This window comes from Elephas maximus, chromosome 25 (genome assembly GCF_024166365.1).
Source record: "Elephas maximus indicus isolate mEleMax1 chromosome 25, mEleMax1 primary haplotype, whole genome shotgun sequence".
Classification (NCBI taxonomy): Eukaryota; Metazoa; Chordata; class Mammalia; order Proboscidea; family Elephantidae; genus Elephas; species Elephas maximus.
The window spans coordinates 43,361,355-43,376,833 of NC_064843.1; the positions used below are offsets into that span (position 1 = coordinate 43,361,355).

A 15,479-nucleotide genomic window follows, 5' to 3' on the forward strand; every position below is an offset into this window, starting at 1 on the left:
TTACACTAAGACAACGGGCATAAACTGGAACTGTCTCAAGCAAACTGGGACTTATGGTCCATTCCAATGGGCCTGTAGTTTTAAAACTGCTAAAGTTAGCTTATATACTTGAATCGAAGTAGTAATTTTTACTTTGGGTAGTTTTAAAATAAAAATAGCAATGCCAATTTTACCCAAGTCCAATTTTCAGTACAAGAGTTTGCTTGTGTCTAAGCAAGCCAGCAACCTACTCAAATATATTCAAAACTTCACAGTAAAGCCTTGTGCTCACAGCAGACTACATTCAGTAATAACTTCGTTACCTAAATAGACACCGCCAGATTATTTCATAAAATCTGTGTCTCCGTAAAGCAAGCCAAGAACGATCTGCTCCTTTGCTGGAAGGCTATGAGTATCCGTTGGGTGAAAGTTGCTGTTAGCTCGGTGCGTTGGCCCCTGACTCATGACAAGTCCATGCACAGTGGAATGAAACGCTGCCTGGGCCTGGGCTATCCCCATGATCTGTTGTGGACCTGACCATTGTGATCCATGGGGTTTTCATTGGCCGGGTCTCCTATGTGGAAGACAGAAATTCTACCACTGCCCCCTGAGTGATATTAAGAAAAAACAAAAACATTGCTGTCAAGTCGATTCCGACTCATAGTGATCGTATAGGACAGAGGACAGCTGCCCCATAAGGTTTCCAAGGAGGTAAATCTTTATGGAAACAGGATGCCACATCGTTCTCCCGCGGAAACATTGTTGGATTTGAACCACCGACTTGTTAATTAGCAGCCAAGTGCTTTAACCAATGCACCAGCAGGGCTCCTGGGTGATATTGGGTGCTCTAATTTCTGTAAGATTTACTGCCTGATTTGGGGCCCCAGGCTGACTGTTTTTTGGTCTACATTGCCTACATCCCTGTGATGTGCAGCCAGAGAAGCCTCACTGTCTAGAAGCATTAACTGCCTGTTCATGTGTTTCACCCAACTTAACGCAACAACAGAAAAAGCCAGAGCTTGGAGTAAAAACTCTTAATACAGGAAACTGAAAGAACACTCAAAAGGGAACAGTGATTTATTCAAATTTTGCTCTGTTTTTTTTGTTTTTGCTAATTTACAAGCACTGTTTTGGGGATTCTTTTCTTGGTTGCCCCCTTTTTCTAGAGGCCAAATTATGTTGGTCATTTATTCCTGCTCCACAACCAGGTATTTGAGGAAGACGACCATCAATCTCATTCAAGCTTTGTGAACCAACCACATAACCCTTCCCCATTCCGTAGGATGGGTCTTGGAAGCAGCTACGAGGGCCCTTAAATCTGGGACTACTGGGCAGCTGCCTCCGACACAGGCAAGCCCAGGTCCCCATGTCAATGCAGGGTGGCTCAGTCATTTTACAGGTGAGGAAACCAAGTCCTTGAAAAAGGTTCAGTGAGATGGTCCCAGGCTCATAAGCAGCCAGGGTGGAGTCAGGACGAAAATCCACTGAACGCTAGTTTCCAGCACTTTCCACCAGAACTCACTAACTCCACCAGGGACACAACTTCCTATTTGGAATATTACAGCCAGGTGTGAGCCTGCTGTGTCTAAGCCTGTTCAAAGAAGCTCGGGGGGAAGAAAAGCAACTGATCTCTTGGATGTCCCTTCACATCCCTGTCCCCAACCTTACAACCACCCTCTTACAATACATAGCTCCTTATCCAGTGGACACACACAAACCCATCGACAGAGGGACTTCTCTCTGAAAAGTGCTTTATTTCAATTACATCTAAGACATGTGCATTAAAACATATCAAAATATTACAAAAATTCATGGCTCCCTATGGAGACCTCGTCAAATTACGTTAAGGTGCCTAAAAGCATCAGTTTACAAGTTCAGAACCAAACATTGAACCAGGTCATGTACCATTGCTGAAAGGCTAGTGATGGTTAAGAACACTTCACAAAACTAAAGGAAGTGGGGAAACCCTTAAGAAACACTAGAATTACACCCAGAAACCATCAGCCAAGGAAAGACGTCTGCCTGCAGCCTGGCTGGCAGTCTTTGGGGGACACTCCAAGGGCAAACTGAGAGCTACCCCTTCACAGCTTGTCCGTCTCTTATGCATGGTTAAGACACAGAGTGCTATAACCTCCCGTGACAGGGCAAACACTTTCACAGCTGAAGGAAGAGGTGCCACATTTGTTTTTATTTTTACCTCTTTAGATCATTTTTATCTCATCTGAATCAAGGAAGGCTTTGTGCGAAACATTTTAAGTAGAGACTTGAAAATGCTTGCTGCCCCATCAGCAAAGTTTAAGGTGATCCTTCTGTCTCCTATCGCTACCCCATGTCACGGGTTGGCCGCCATGAGACACTGAAATCCCCTTGTCCATACAGAAATTTCTGAGATGCATGTATGACACCATGTTCTCTGGGCTATGGAGCCTCAGAAGAAAATTCTACTTTTTTATTTAATTTTTTTAGGACAGCTTCTCTTTTCTCAAGAGAACTCGTTGCCCTTCTGGGTCTATTTTTCCTTCTACCCCCTAACACTCTGAAATAACCACTCAACTCCACAAAAGAGAATTCTTGCCAACATGTTTTTGCACTGAGAACAGATTCTTTTTGTAATTATATGTCAAAGTTTTATCTACACTGACGATAAAACGTCATCATCTGAAGATTTATAGGACAGAGTATTGGTTTCTTTTTAGTAGCAAGGAGACCAAACTCAACCCATGGCTGTCGAGTCGACTCTGAGTCATCACGATCCCATAGAGTTTCCAAGGCTGTAAATCACTATGGAAGCAGACTGCCATCTATTTTCTCCCACAGAGCAGCTGGTGGCTTTGAACTGCCTATCTTTCAGTTAGCAGTCAATTGCTATAACCACTGTGCCACAAGGGCTCCTTGTAGGGAGGAGGGAAGGGTGAAAATCTCTCTCCTTGAAGCATCAGCAAGTCTCTACTTCAAAACTCTGGCACATTTCACTTGGAGGGGTAGCTAATCTTCTGAGATCCTCTCACCTCAACTCAAAGTCATCCAGCCTGGGGACCACTGCGGACAAGACTAAGCACACGAGGGCATGTCGAGTTTGTGCTTTTTAATTTCTCACCCAACTACCCTTTCCTCCACCTCCCACTTAACTCATATTAACTTTTCCACTAATGTGATCACCGTGAACGTGACCTTGTGCTTAATTCCACCACCACCAGGGAAGACTGAGCCCCTTGCCACCAAGGTGTACTCGAGTTTTCCTTCATTTGATCACAAACCTTGTAACATAAGCCTCCGGAGAAAGAAAGCCAGATGTGGCTAGTCTGTTTTCACGAGTTAGGAAAAACCCTATAAATCGGCCTTTTGTGCTTGTCACAATTTCAGGTCCATTGCACATCATTACATAAACCTTCACAAATCAGTCGGCATTCAAAGCTGCATGGCCATGTGATACCAGTGAGAAAATCTGGCTCCACGTGGAGGTAAAGCATTTCTGTTTCATCTGCTATTTAAGAGAACTTTTCCAGAATTCCTGAGCAAGATATCAGGACTTGAGAAATGATCTCTAAACAGGGCAGGTGGAAGTGGAAAGGAGAGGCCTGAATTAGAAGGAAGCGTGTTGTGTAAGGAGTGATCTGCCCTCAGGTCCACACCCTGGTCCCCCATCTTTACAAAGCAAGTCTACCTCAAGAACGCTTTCTCGGAAAGCGATCTGGTGCACTTGACATTTTGCAACATTTCTGTATTTAACACCATCACAGTTACTAGTGCAAATTAAAGAGGATTTTTATAAACTAGAAATAGACACCCAATAAAAGTTACTGGTTAGTCACTTGATTTGTGAAAATTCTTCCCCCAGTCCCCTAAAGAGATATTATTGGGGCCAACAAAGGCTTTGCAAGTTCACTGTAAATGCAAAACTCAGGAGTTGGGTTTGCATTCACAAAACTGCCCTTTCCCATCTGTAACTTGGGAAGCTGTCCCCACCCCTTTTTTTATTTGTTTGCTTAGCCTGGCTCTGTGCATTTGACAGAAGCCCTCTGAGGTGTATAATTGAGAACAATCACCTCTGGGTTTCCACTCCACGCCCCACAGGGCTGATAGAGCTATCCCCTTAGGGGAGGTAGGCCAGCTAAGAAAGCCCTGGAAAGATGTCAGGTGGTGGCATGCCACCATTTCCAAAGTCAACAATAAGACCACAGCTATGAGCCTTCCAAAAAGGCTATGGAGAAGGTCACAGAGGAGGGCAGGACGGTGCCTAGGGAAGGAACGGCTCTGCTGCAAAGGCCCACCTTCCTTTAAAGCACCAACCCGTGGCTCTCCATCCCCCAACTGCCCAGTGCTCCAAACTTTCCTTGAAGATGAGGTGGAGGAGATGAGGAGCACTCCCACTCTTATGCAGCTCAGACCTGCCTGCTGCTAGGAGCTCCTGGTTTTGCTGGGTTGACCTCGACAGCCAGGACCCCTGCCCCAAACATCTCTCGGTCTTTCCTCAAACTGTATCTGCCACACTGGCCCACAGTTAGTTGTGTGGCAATCTCTCTGATCAGGGCTCCAGGGGACAGACTCTGTACCCGCCTATCTTCCAAGTGGTGTCTGCTCTGACCCTCTCTACACACCTTCACAGGGAAGCCCAAAGAGCACCCCCTTGTGTCACATTCAGTCAGTAGCAGGACAGGTCCTCCTTCTTGAAGTCCATCTCCACACACAAGGGCGGGGGTGAGCTGCAAGAATCCAGAGGTTGGAAAGAATAAAGTCTTCACTTCAAACATGGCCATAGTTCAAGTGCAGAAGATTCTAGATGATGTGAAGATGGGCTGGGCTCGCAGCCACCTGTCATTTCTGCCACGAGCCTCCACACGTCCTTTTGGACCTATGGAGTGGACTCAGAAACTTCTTGGCCACCACCTCAGAGCAAGGCTGGGTTCTGGCCAGGCTACCCAGTCAGCATCATGTGCAAACCAGTGAGGCTCTGACTCCACAAGACCTTCCCTTCAGCTCAAGGAAGCATCAAGGCAATGGGGTTTGTGGCTTGACATGCAGAGAGAAATTCTCAGGCTTCCTCCTATCTTCTAGGGGTAGCCATGGGGACAAGGATGGAGGCAGATTCTTCTTTCTAAGCATCCACACAGAACATTCCACATAGTGTTCTTGTTTAACATGAGCAAAGTTTCCAGTGTAAGAAACTGTGGGTTTATTGCATCTACCCCACCAGTGGTTTATCTTTTTCTTTCATTAAACCTGCCCCCAAGGGTATATGGCTGGTATTTTATTAATTTCCAGGAATCTTGCATTCAGTGATCCGTCTAGGCATAGAGGGAGAATCCCTACTAGCACACAAATACCCCACCTAAGCTTGCCAAGCCCCTTCCCCTTCTAAACATGGGCAGGAAAGTGTGGCTGTTCCCTGGCACTTGAGGTGAGAAAACCCTTCAGCCTAAAACCCCTCAGGTCAGGAACCCCTCTTTCCTGCCCATGAGGAGCACATCCGGCAGCCTCACAGCACTTGTGCTGGCTGCTCGGACTATAATTACATGTGAAAAGTATCAGGTAGGCACATGTCTGTGGACACACACACATACACACACACTAGGTCCTCCCTAGAACAAAAATCAAAATCCCTGTGAGTGAAAGAAAGGAGACCGGGGATCCAAGGACACGGATTTGTCTGCTCACTGCTCCATCTCACTCCGGGTAGCAAATGCGGGCTTGGAGGGAGCTGGAGAAGTTGCATTTCAATGTTTCAGTGGAAAGAAAGCTTCTGGCTTCCTGTGGGTCTACTCATGTAAATACCGGTCCCTGTGGGGTCTGGATCCCCTCTTTCTCATGGCTCAGATAGTTTCTGGGGTCTCGGCTATCTCCTCCAGCCTCTGACGAATCATTAGCCGGAGCACGGTGTACCTGGGGACAGAGAAACAGCTTGTGGTGGACATAGTCAGCAGCACACACCTCCTCTGGATCCCTCCCTGACACCCAGGCGACACTACGGGCCAGCTCTCCTGTCCCTTTGCTTCTGTCTTTGACCCACTCTTGAATCACTCTGTTGCTTGTTCATTTCCACAACAGGATGAGAGGAAATACAGAGGCCAAAGGCAAACTAGATTATTTCACTGTGGTTAGAACATCTGGCAAAAGGAGGATGAGAAGGTCAAATACCAACAACAACATTGGCAGTAAGGTTTCCATTAATGGAGTGCTTCCTGTGCCCGGGGAAGCAATAGTCATAGTGCTTTATACGCACGTCCCTGGGTGGTACAAACAGTTAATGCCTTCAACTGCTAACCCAAAGGTTGGCAGTTCAAGTCTACCCAGAGGCACCTCGGAAAAAAGGCCTGATGATCTACTTCTGAAAAATCAGCCATTGAAAACCCTACGGAACACAGTTCTACTCTGACGCATGTGGGGTTGACATGAGTTGGAATTGACTCAACAGCAACTCGTTGAATCATATGATGTCACCATTTTTGTAGGACAGAAAAAAAATGGTCAACTATTGGCAATTTCATATGGTCCAACCTATAAAATCACACCCAAACCAGTCGCTGTCAAGCATGAAAGGGGGAAAATAAGACATCTGTATGTCCCACATCAAAATGGGAAGGTGAGATGAAAAGCAGAGAGACCAAGACACTTCGGCCTCACATCCCCATCTGAGATTCAGGTTTGTCAATAGGCAGCCCCTGAAAAAGGTCCCTAAGGCCCAGGCCCACGCAGCACCGCGGCAAGGCACCTGCACAGAGACCCCTTTATTGAGGCCCCAGGAGAAGCCCAACCAGCTGCCCTGGAGGCCACGCTTACTTGCGCATTAGCTTCTTCACTTCCCGATCTTCTTCCTCTTGGAGCTTCTGAATGAAGCTTTTAAGGACAGGCATCTCGAACTTTATGTACTGGGCCACCTGGGGAGGGAGAAGAGGCCTGGGTGAATGCCCCCTCCCAGCACTAGCCCAAATCCTTTAGCCTCCTCTCTCATGCCAGGGCACAAAGCCTCAGGGAATCTACTGCCCCTCTAATCCAGGGTTTCCTAAAAGGCAGGACCCGAGCCTCGTTCTTCTTGAGGCTGGCATAGAGTCTTCAATGAAGATGGCTTCATTTACATGACACCATCTCGTACCTCCTCATTTTTCATCTTATGTCCCCAATCCTCTCAATTCAGTGATGCAGAGGAAGACAGAAACCTGTGATATTTAATAAGCCTCTCTGCTACTCTAAGGGAATTTAGGGAACCATGGGCTCAGAATGATGGTTTGTGTCTCGAGTCTCAAACAGGCATCCAAATGTGAATTTGCTTCTGAGAGGTTGTGGGAGTGGCTCTCTGGTGCACTAAACTTACACAACTGCCCCCCACCAAAATCCTCACCCTACTCTAGATCAACTCCCCTCCATGGGAGGAAGATCTTTCCCAGCCCTGCTGAAATTGGGCTTGGCTATTAGACATGCTTTGGCCAATGGGATGTGTGTGGACATGACATACCCCAATTCCATGCAAATGAGCTTGCATGGTTTGGCTTGGTTTCTTCCACTCCACCATCCACCATGAGAAGCATACCCTAGTCAAGTAGCCACTTACCCTTAAACCTGGGTCTCTGAATGAACCCAACCTATGGCCAAGAGCAGAGCCACTGCAACCAGCACGCAGAAACATGAGTAAAAAAATTAATGGTTTCTACTGGAAGCTAGTAAGATCTGGGGATGTTTGTTACTGCAGCAAAAGCGGACTAATACATAAGATAAGGTAGAATTACTGCTAGCTTCTTGAAGTTGCTAAGAGATAGTTTGCAGAAATTTCTCAGCCCTCTTACTATACTAAAGAAAGGTTCAGGAAATTTATTCCTTCTATGGAAATCACTTTCTGCCTAAGCATTCCTTCAATTCTCATAGGATGTACCCTCAACCTGGCCTCTGTCTTCATACTACTGGCCCATGGCAATTACTGCTTCAAGAAAACCAAGTATTGAGGAATTGCAGCTAAAGGAAGGCATGGTATTACTCAGCCACAAAGGGAAATGAAGTCCTGACACAGGCCGCAACGTGGATAAACCTTGAAAACATTAGCTGAGTGAAATGAGTCACAAAAGGACAAATACTGTAAGCTTTCACTTATATGAGATATGCAAATATATAGAAACCAAATATTATTAGTGGAATAATTTCATAAAGGATAACGAGAATGGTTGGACAACTTGAAGAATGTAATCAATGTCACTGAATTATACATACAGAAATTATTGAACTGGCAAGTGTTTTGTTGTATATATTTTCACTACAATAAAAAGGGGTGGGGAGGGCATGGACCTTGGCCAAAAAGTCATGCTACACCCTAGTTGCTGGAAACCCAACCTAACGCCCATCCTCCTGAGGACAGACCACCTGACTGAAAGGGAACTTACATCATAGGTGACTTCCTCCACCTGGTCCTTCTCCATGAGGAACACTTTGGAGACCTGCTCACATGGGCCCTGGAGGATTCGGGCAATCAGCGGGTAGTCGGTGTTCTTCAGCTTCTGTTTCTCTGGAACCACAATACAGCCAGGAGCGGCCCTGAGCTTGGCCCTAGGTCTTTCTCACCTTAAGTAATGGTTAACCCAGGGGCCCAAAGGGACCAGGTGCCTTAGAAGATGCAGCCACAAGTGTCAGGAGACTGGTTTCCATAATATTCAACAAGTGTTGTTAAAAGCAACGTCCCACCACTCTTCCCCGCAACATACTGCCAACCTCCAACCCATTGGGAGGTGCTGCTTTGGAGGAATTGCTTTTATCTGTCTCTCGAGAAAAGCCAGCTCCTTTTTAAATAGTCACTCAGGTTTTGGGGTATGATTACTGACCATACATAGGGTCCCCCAGTGGACACATCCAGCAAGCCCACCAGCCTTGGAGGCAAACAACATTTGGAAGTTTCCAAAACCCAAACAACAAGCAAATAAGGCTGAGGTATTTTCTTAACTTGCTATTTTGAGTTAATTAAAATTTGTAAAGTACACCGTGTCCTTCAGACTTACCACCGCTGGTATGGACAACGTACAAAGCAAACTCCTCCGGAGAATTCTCGATCTGAATTAGGAGCAAAAGATATTTGTTCACATGTGTCAGCATCCTAACTGTGACCAATTCCCTCTTCTTTAACATTTCAACGTAAAATAGATTTCAGGCTCTTTTGGGGGGCGGGCTACTTATTTACAGCTCTTAGAAATGATAAGGAAATTGGGCAGGCAGAGAACTTTATCGATAATAATAGATGATAATAGCTCATATTTGTTGCTACCTGCCAGGCACAGTCTGACATACTTAATGTGGTTGAATTCATATGATGCAATATGAATTTTTTCCAGTGAGGAAGTAGAAGCACAAGGAGGTTATATAACTTGCACCACTCACCCAAACGAGGTGATGGAACAGGGATTTGAACCCACGCAATCTGACCAAGAGCTTATGCTCTTAGGCCACAGGCCACACGGGTTTCCATTAAAAACAGAAAATACCTGGTCCCTGAAAGAATTATAAGAAGCTTGCAGAAAACATACAAAGTAGCAGGACTTTAAAAGCTCTCATGCACTAAAACGTATGTATCTATTTAAACATCATTTTTCAAAGTAGATTCCCTGGCTATGGTGCAGACCATCTGCGCAGTGAGCCCAAGACAGTCTTCGAGCCCCAGGGTCCTTTGTTGTTAATTGCCCTCGGAGTCGATTCCAACTCATGGCGACCCCATGTGTGCCGAGTAGAACTGCTCCATAGGGTTTATTTATTTATTTGTATTGTGTTTTAGGTGAAATTTCACAGAGCAAATTAGTGTCTCATTCAACAAACTGCACTCAAGTGTTCCATGACATTGACTGCCATCCCCACACTGTGTCAGCACTCTCCTCGTTTCCACCCTGGGTTCCCCGTTTCCCTTCCTCCGGTTTCCCTTACCCCTTCCTGCCTTCTCGTCTTTACTTTTGGCCAAATGTTGCCCTTTTGGTCTCGTATAATTGTTCTAACGAGCATGTTCTTTTCAGATGTTAGTGTTTATTTTATGGGCCTGTCTATTGCTTGGCTGGTATGTGGTTTCTGGGAACGGCTGCAGTTCCAAGTCAGAGGGGTGTCTTAGGGCCAGAGTCTCTATCAGTTCCTTCAGTCTCTATCAGGCCAGTAAGTCCGGTCTCTTTTTATGAATTTGATTTTTTGTTCTACACTTTTCCCCCGCTCTGTCTGGGAACCCCTATTGTGATTTCAGTCAGAGTTGGCCACAGGGTTTTCAAGGCTGTGACTTTTCAGAAGCAGGTCACCAGGCCTGTCTTCCAAGGAGCCTCTGGGTGGCTGGAATCACCAACCTTTTGTCTAGTAGTCAAGGGCTTAACCAGTCGCACCACCCAGGGACTCCTAGGAGTCCTTAAGTCCCTGAGGGAGAATACCTCTCCAACTTTAGTGGGCATGAAACCAAAAAAAACCAAACCCAGTGCCATCGAGTTGATTCTGACTCATAGCGACCCTATAGGACAGAGTGGAACTGCCTGTAGAGTTTTCAAGGAGTGCCTGGCGGATTTGAACTGCCGACCCTTTGGTTAGCAGCCGTAGCACTTAACCACTACACCACCAGGGTTTCCTAGTGGGCATCAGATCCTGTTAAAACAGAATTCCCTGGCCTTACCCTCAGGGGTTCTGACTCAGCAGGTCTGGGTGGGGCCTGAGAATCTGCTTTTCTAACAAGCATCCAGATGAGGTCAATGCTGCAGGTCAGGGCGCCCGGCCTTGAGTAGTGAGAATCTGAACAACCCAGACCCTCTGCCTGGGGGCCCCTCACCCACACTCTCCACAGCCTCCCCCACTACCCTGCTGGGCCCCCCGAGGCACACAAGCGACCACCTGTGGCCGATAACACAGGGCACTTGCCTTAAATTTGTTGAGCAGCAGCTTCAGGACCTGTGGGGTGGTCATGGTGCTATTGATGCGGACGTTGGTGACGGAGCCGTAGGCCGGGGTGAACACCGATGTCTGTCAACAAAGTGGTCCAGTTCAGGTGGAAGGGGGACAGGAGGGGATGCTAGAACCTAGTGTTCCTACCCTGTACCTGACCAGAGTCACTCAGCAAGTGCCCGGTAGCATGTTAGCTGGGCCTGGAAAATCGGGGTAAGGAGCGCAGTGGCAACGTCCTCAAAATGTGCTCCTGGGAGCTCCGCGCTGCTGACAATCTGGCCAACATCAGACTCTGACATAAACAAAGTCATCAGCATCGCCTAACCCAGGAGCTCACGTCCCTATGGAAGCTCGAGGGGTTTGAGCTCTCTGAGTGGCTGAGTTGGGGGTGGGGGTAGGAACAGATAAAATAAAATGCTCACAAGGACCCCTCCACTGTGCCTTCAAAATGAGAAGGTCTCTGAGCACTCTCCCCAGTACTTCTAGGGCAGGATTTGTATGAAGCAGTAGCACGAGAGGAGGGGTTGGCTAGCTTGGGGTGGTGGGTGCTCTGATACCCCCAGGTCTAAGTTCCAGCAGCTCTGCATTGGGGCAGCCCTTAGCTCACAGGAAAGTCAGCTCACACCCCAAGCTTGAGGCCAAGGGCACAGGAAGAAGATTGACGTGGTGACCCCGACAAGATGTTTATGGGGCTTTCAAAGCTGCAGCAGGGACCACTTTGTCCAGCCCCCTGAATTCACCCACTTTGAGGCAATGCCTATGGGGGCTGCCCAGGTAGGGGGTCTTTGATCCTCCACAGAGCCAGCAAAGCCTACAGCCCACTGACATGACCAAAGACTGCATAGCAAGCACTTGGCTCCCTGAGCGTCCCACCAGGGACCCTGTGCCTGCAGCCCTGGGGTACCAGCTGCCCAGAAAGGGGCCCCCTCTCTTCTCTACCTTATGGTTGTAGAAATGGCCATTGATGGAGAAACGGTGGCGTCTGATTCGGCGCTGGTCGCTGGGCGTCCTCACATTCCCGCGACGACGCACACCAACATCACTCCGGGTGCGCATCAGCTGCGGGGTATCTTCCTGCAGGGGTTTCAGACCCCTGGCCTCTAAGAGGGAAGAGGGAAAGGAGTCCTGTTGGCCAGACCTGGAACATGATAGCCTTGCATGCGGCCTCCTTTCTGTGGGCAAAGCCACAGCACCCACACTCAACCTGAGCAGGCAGTGTCCTCCACAAGCAAGGTCGGGAAATGGTGCCAGGACCCTGTTTCCAAATACACTTGGTTTTTCCTGAGCCAGCTTTGTCCGGGAGCCTAACAAGCTTTAAAAGTAGGCCTTGGACGCTGCAGGCAGCTGGACCCGCTGGGGCACAATTTCTGAGTCGACTGAAGCCCTGAGTCTCTGGGGACCCCTTCTCAGAAGGCTGGTCCTGGGAAAGGAGTGGTCTCTGCTGGTAGTGGGGCCCAGTGGCCACACAGGTGGGCATGGACAAGTCTGCTGGGAGGAAGTGCCAGAAATGGGTAATGAATGCTGACTGCTGCACACCTGTTGCCCTGGACACACCTGTGTCTGGCCCTCCAGCCACCTCTTCCTCCCTGAGCTCACCTGGAGCAACACTGCCTTCCTTGCCAAGTGAAGGGTGCTGGGATCACAGATACCTGATGTTATAGATTGAATGTGTCCTCCCAAAATATGTGTCAACTTGGCTAGGCCATGATTCCCGGTATTGTGTGGTTGTCCACCATTTTGTGATCTGATGTGATTATCCTATGTGTTATAAATCCTAACCTCTATGATGTTAATGGGAGCCCTGGTGGTGAAGTGGTTAAGAGTTAGAGCTGCTAACCAAAAGGTCAGCAGTTTGAATCCACCAGTTGCTCTTTGGAAACCCTATGGGGAAGCTCTACTCTGTCCTGTAGGGTGGCTATGAGTCAAATTTGACTCGAAGGCAACAGTTATGATGTTAAGGATGCAGGATTATAAGCAGTTATGTTAATGAGGCAAGAAGCAATATACAGGGTTAGGTTGTAGCTTGAGTCAATCTCTTTTGACACAGAAAAGAGAGAATCGAGCAGGGAGAACAGGGACCTCATTACTACCAAGCAATAAGAACCAGGAGTGGTGCATGTCCTTTGGACCCAGGGTACTTGTGCTGAGAAAGCTCCTAGACCCGGGGAAGATTGATGACAAGGACCTTCCCCCAGAGCCGAGAGAGAGAGAATGCCTTCCCCTGAAGCTGGTGCACTGAATTCGGACTTCTATCCTTTAGACTGAGAGGGAGTAAATCTCTGTTTGTTAAAGCCATCCACCTGTGGTACTTCAGTTATAACCCAGTCAACTTCAGTTATAGCGGCACTAAATAACTAAGACCCCCATTGACCTTGTTGCAGTTAAGTCGATTCCAACTAATAGCAACCCTATGGGACAGAGCAGAACTGCCCCACAGGGTTTCTAAGGAGTGGCTGGTAGATTTGAACTGCCAACCTTCTGGTTAGCATCCGAGTTCTTAGCCATTGCACCACCAGGACTCCAGATGATTAATACACCTGGGAAACCCAAAGCCACCTCTAGGGGGTGGCATCTCCTGCTGCAGAGACCCCTCCCCATAGCACCACTCTGTGCAGCTCCACCCTAACTCACCCAGGCAGGGACACCACCCCAGTCCTGGGCCAACTGTAGCCAAGAGCCCTCTCCCCCAGGAGAGAGCAGCCCTTCACCTAGACATCAACTCTGGAGAGCGGCCACTGGGCAAGAGACTCTTGGAGGACTTCTCCAGCCTTTGCCCCAGGGGGTCAAAAGTGAGAAGGCATCAGCCCAAAGCCAAGAGGGCTGGGAGTGGCCCCAGCTCTCCAGGGTGCCATCGAGTGTGCATAAGGGCATCTCATAGGATCTAACCTTGGGGATGCGGAAGGTCCCAGAAAACCCACAGATCCCTCATGGATGCCTGAAGCCTCAACACTAAGAAGGCGCTCCATCAATCCAGACACTGTCCTGTCCCTCATCATTCACTCCCATGAAGTCCAAACATTCTGAGGGACCCTCTTCATCCCACTACTTTCCCAGCCTCCAGGCTTGGTAACCTGAGAGCAGCTGAGGGGAAGGAGGAGGAATAGTGCGGTATGGGGAGAGGGGGCTGGGCCAGGGATGGAAAGGGCGGAAAACCCCTTCACACACAAGGCGGGATGGCCTCCTTCTGTCTACCCAGCAGAACTGATTCCCAGGCCAGCAGAAAATGGTCCTGGGTGATGATGTGGGTGAAGGAAGGGAAGGGGCAATTTGCTACAGGTGGGTGGGTACAGAACATAGGTGGCCAGAGGTGTTTCTCACCCTCCACTCCCCTCCAACAGCCTAAGGGACCTCCATGCAAACTCCTTTGCTCCTCAACATGAGATCAACCTTTGCTCTGAACCTACCCTCTCACCACTGCCCCCCAAAAAACCATATTTTACAAAACAGTATTTGACAAGGATGCCCTTTATCACCGCTCTTATTCAACATTGTGCTGGAAGTCCTAGCCAGAGCAATTAGGCTAGATAAAGAAATGAAGGGCATCCAGATTGGCAAGGAAGAAGTAAAAGTATCTCTATCTGCAGATGACATGATCTTACACACAGAAAACCCTAAGGAATCCTCCAGAAAACTACTGAAACTAATAAGAGAGTTCAGCAGAGCATCAAGATACAAGAAAAAAACACAAAAATCCGTTGGATTCCTCTACACCAACAAAAAGAACATCGAAGCGGAAATCAACAAATCAATGCCATTTACAGTAGCCCCCAAGAGGATAAAATACTTAGGAATAAATCTTACCAGAGATGTAAAAGACTTATACAAAGAAAACTACAGTACACTTCTGCAAGAAACCAAAAGAGACTTATGTAAGTGGAAGAACGTACCTTGCTCATGGATAGGAAGACTTAACATTATAAAAATGTCTATCTTCCAAAAGCAAAGAAGTTTCCGGGATAAACTGAATGCTTCAGAGGTCAGCAGAGCAAGGGCGGGGGTTTGGGGACTATGGCTTAAGGGGACTTCTAAGTCAATTGGCAAAATAATTCTATTATGAAAACATTCTGCATTCCACTTTGAAATGTGGCATCTGGGGTCTTAAATGCTAACAAGCGGCCATCTAAGATGCATCAATTGGTCTCAACCTACCTGGATCAAAGAAGAATGAAGAACACCAAGGTCACACGATAACTATGAGCCCAAGAGACAGAAAGGGCCACATGAACCAGAGATTTACATCATCCTGAGACCAGAAGAACTAGATGGTGCCCGGCCACAACCGATGACTGCCCTGACTGGGAGCACAACAGAGAACCCCTGAGGGAGCAGGAGATCAGTGGGATGCAGACCCCAAATTCTCATAAAAAGACCAGACTTAATGGTCTCACTGAGACTAGAGGAATCCCAGCGGTCATGGTTCCCAAACCTTCTGTTGGCCCAGGACAGGAACCATTCCCAAAGACAGCTCATCAGACATGGAAGGGACTGGACAATGGGTTGGAGAGAGATGCTGACGAAGAGTGAGCTACTTGTATCAGGTGGACACTTGAGACTGTGTTGGCTTCTCCTGTCTGGAGGGGAGATAGGAGGGTAGAGAGGGTTAGAAACTGGCAAAATTGTCATGAAAG

General features: G+C 47.8%; 1 protein-coding gene across 4 annotated transcripts in view; it reads right to left on the reverse strand.

Annotated features, from left to right (window-relative positions):
- Positions 1 to 1,713: 1,713 nt before the first annotated feature.
- RASSF2 (Ras association domain family member 2) overlaps positions 1,714 to 15,479 on the reverse strand; it is a 49,111-nt gene continuing 35,345 nt past the window's right edge. For all 4 annotated transcript variants that reach the window (XM_049869072.1, XM_049869073.1, XM_049869074.1 and 1 more), the window contains 6 exons: positions 11,791 to 11,951; positions 10,828 to 10,929; positions 8,955 to 9,006; positions 8,346 to 8,467; positions 6,757 to 6,854; positions 1,714 to 5,859 (listed from right to left, as the gene is read on the reverse strand). In XM_049869072.1, coding sequence (XP_049725029.1) covers positions 5,790 to 5,859; positions 6,757 to 6,854; positions 8,346 to 8,467; positions 8,955 to 9,006; positions 10,828 to 10,929; positions 11,791 to 11,951 — 605 coding nt within the window. In that variant the 3' untranslated portion in view covers positions 1,714 to 5,789. The remainder of the gene's footprint in view (positions 5,860 to 6,756; positions 6,855 to 8,345; positions 8,468 to 8,954; positions 9,007 to 10,827; positions 10,930 to 11,790; positions 11,952 to 15,479) is intronic.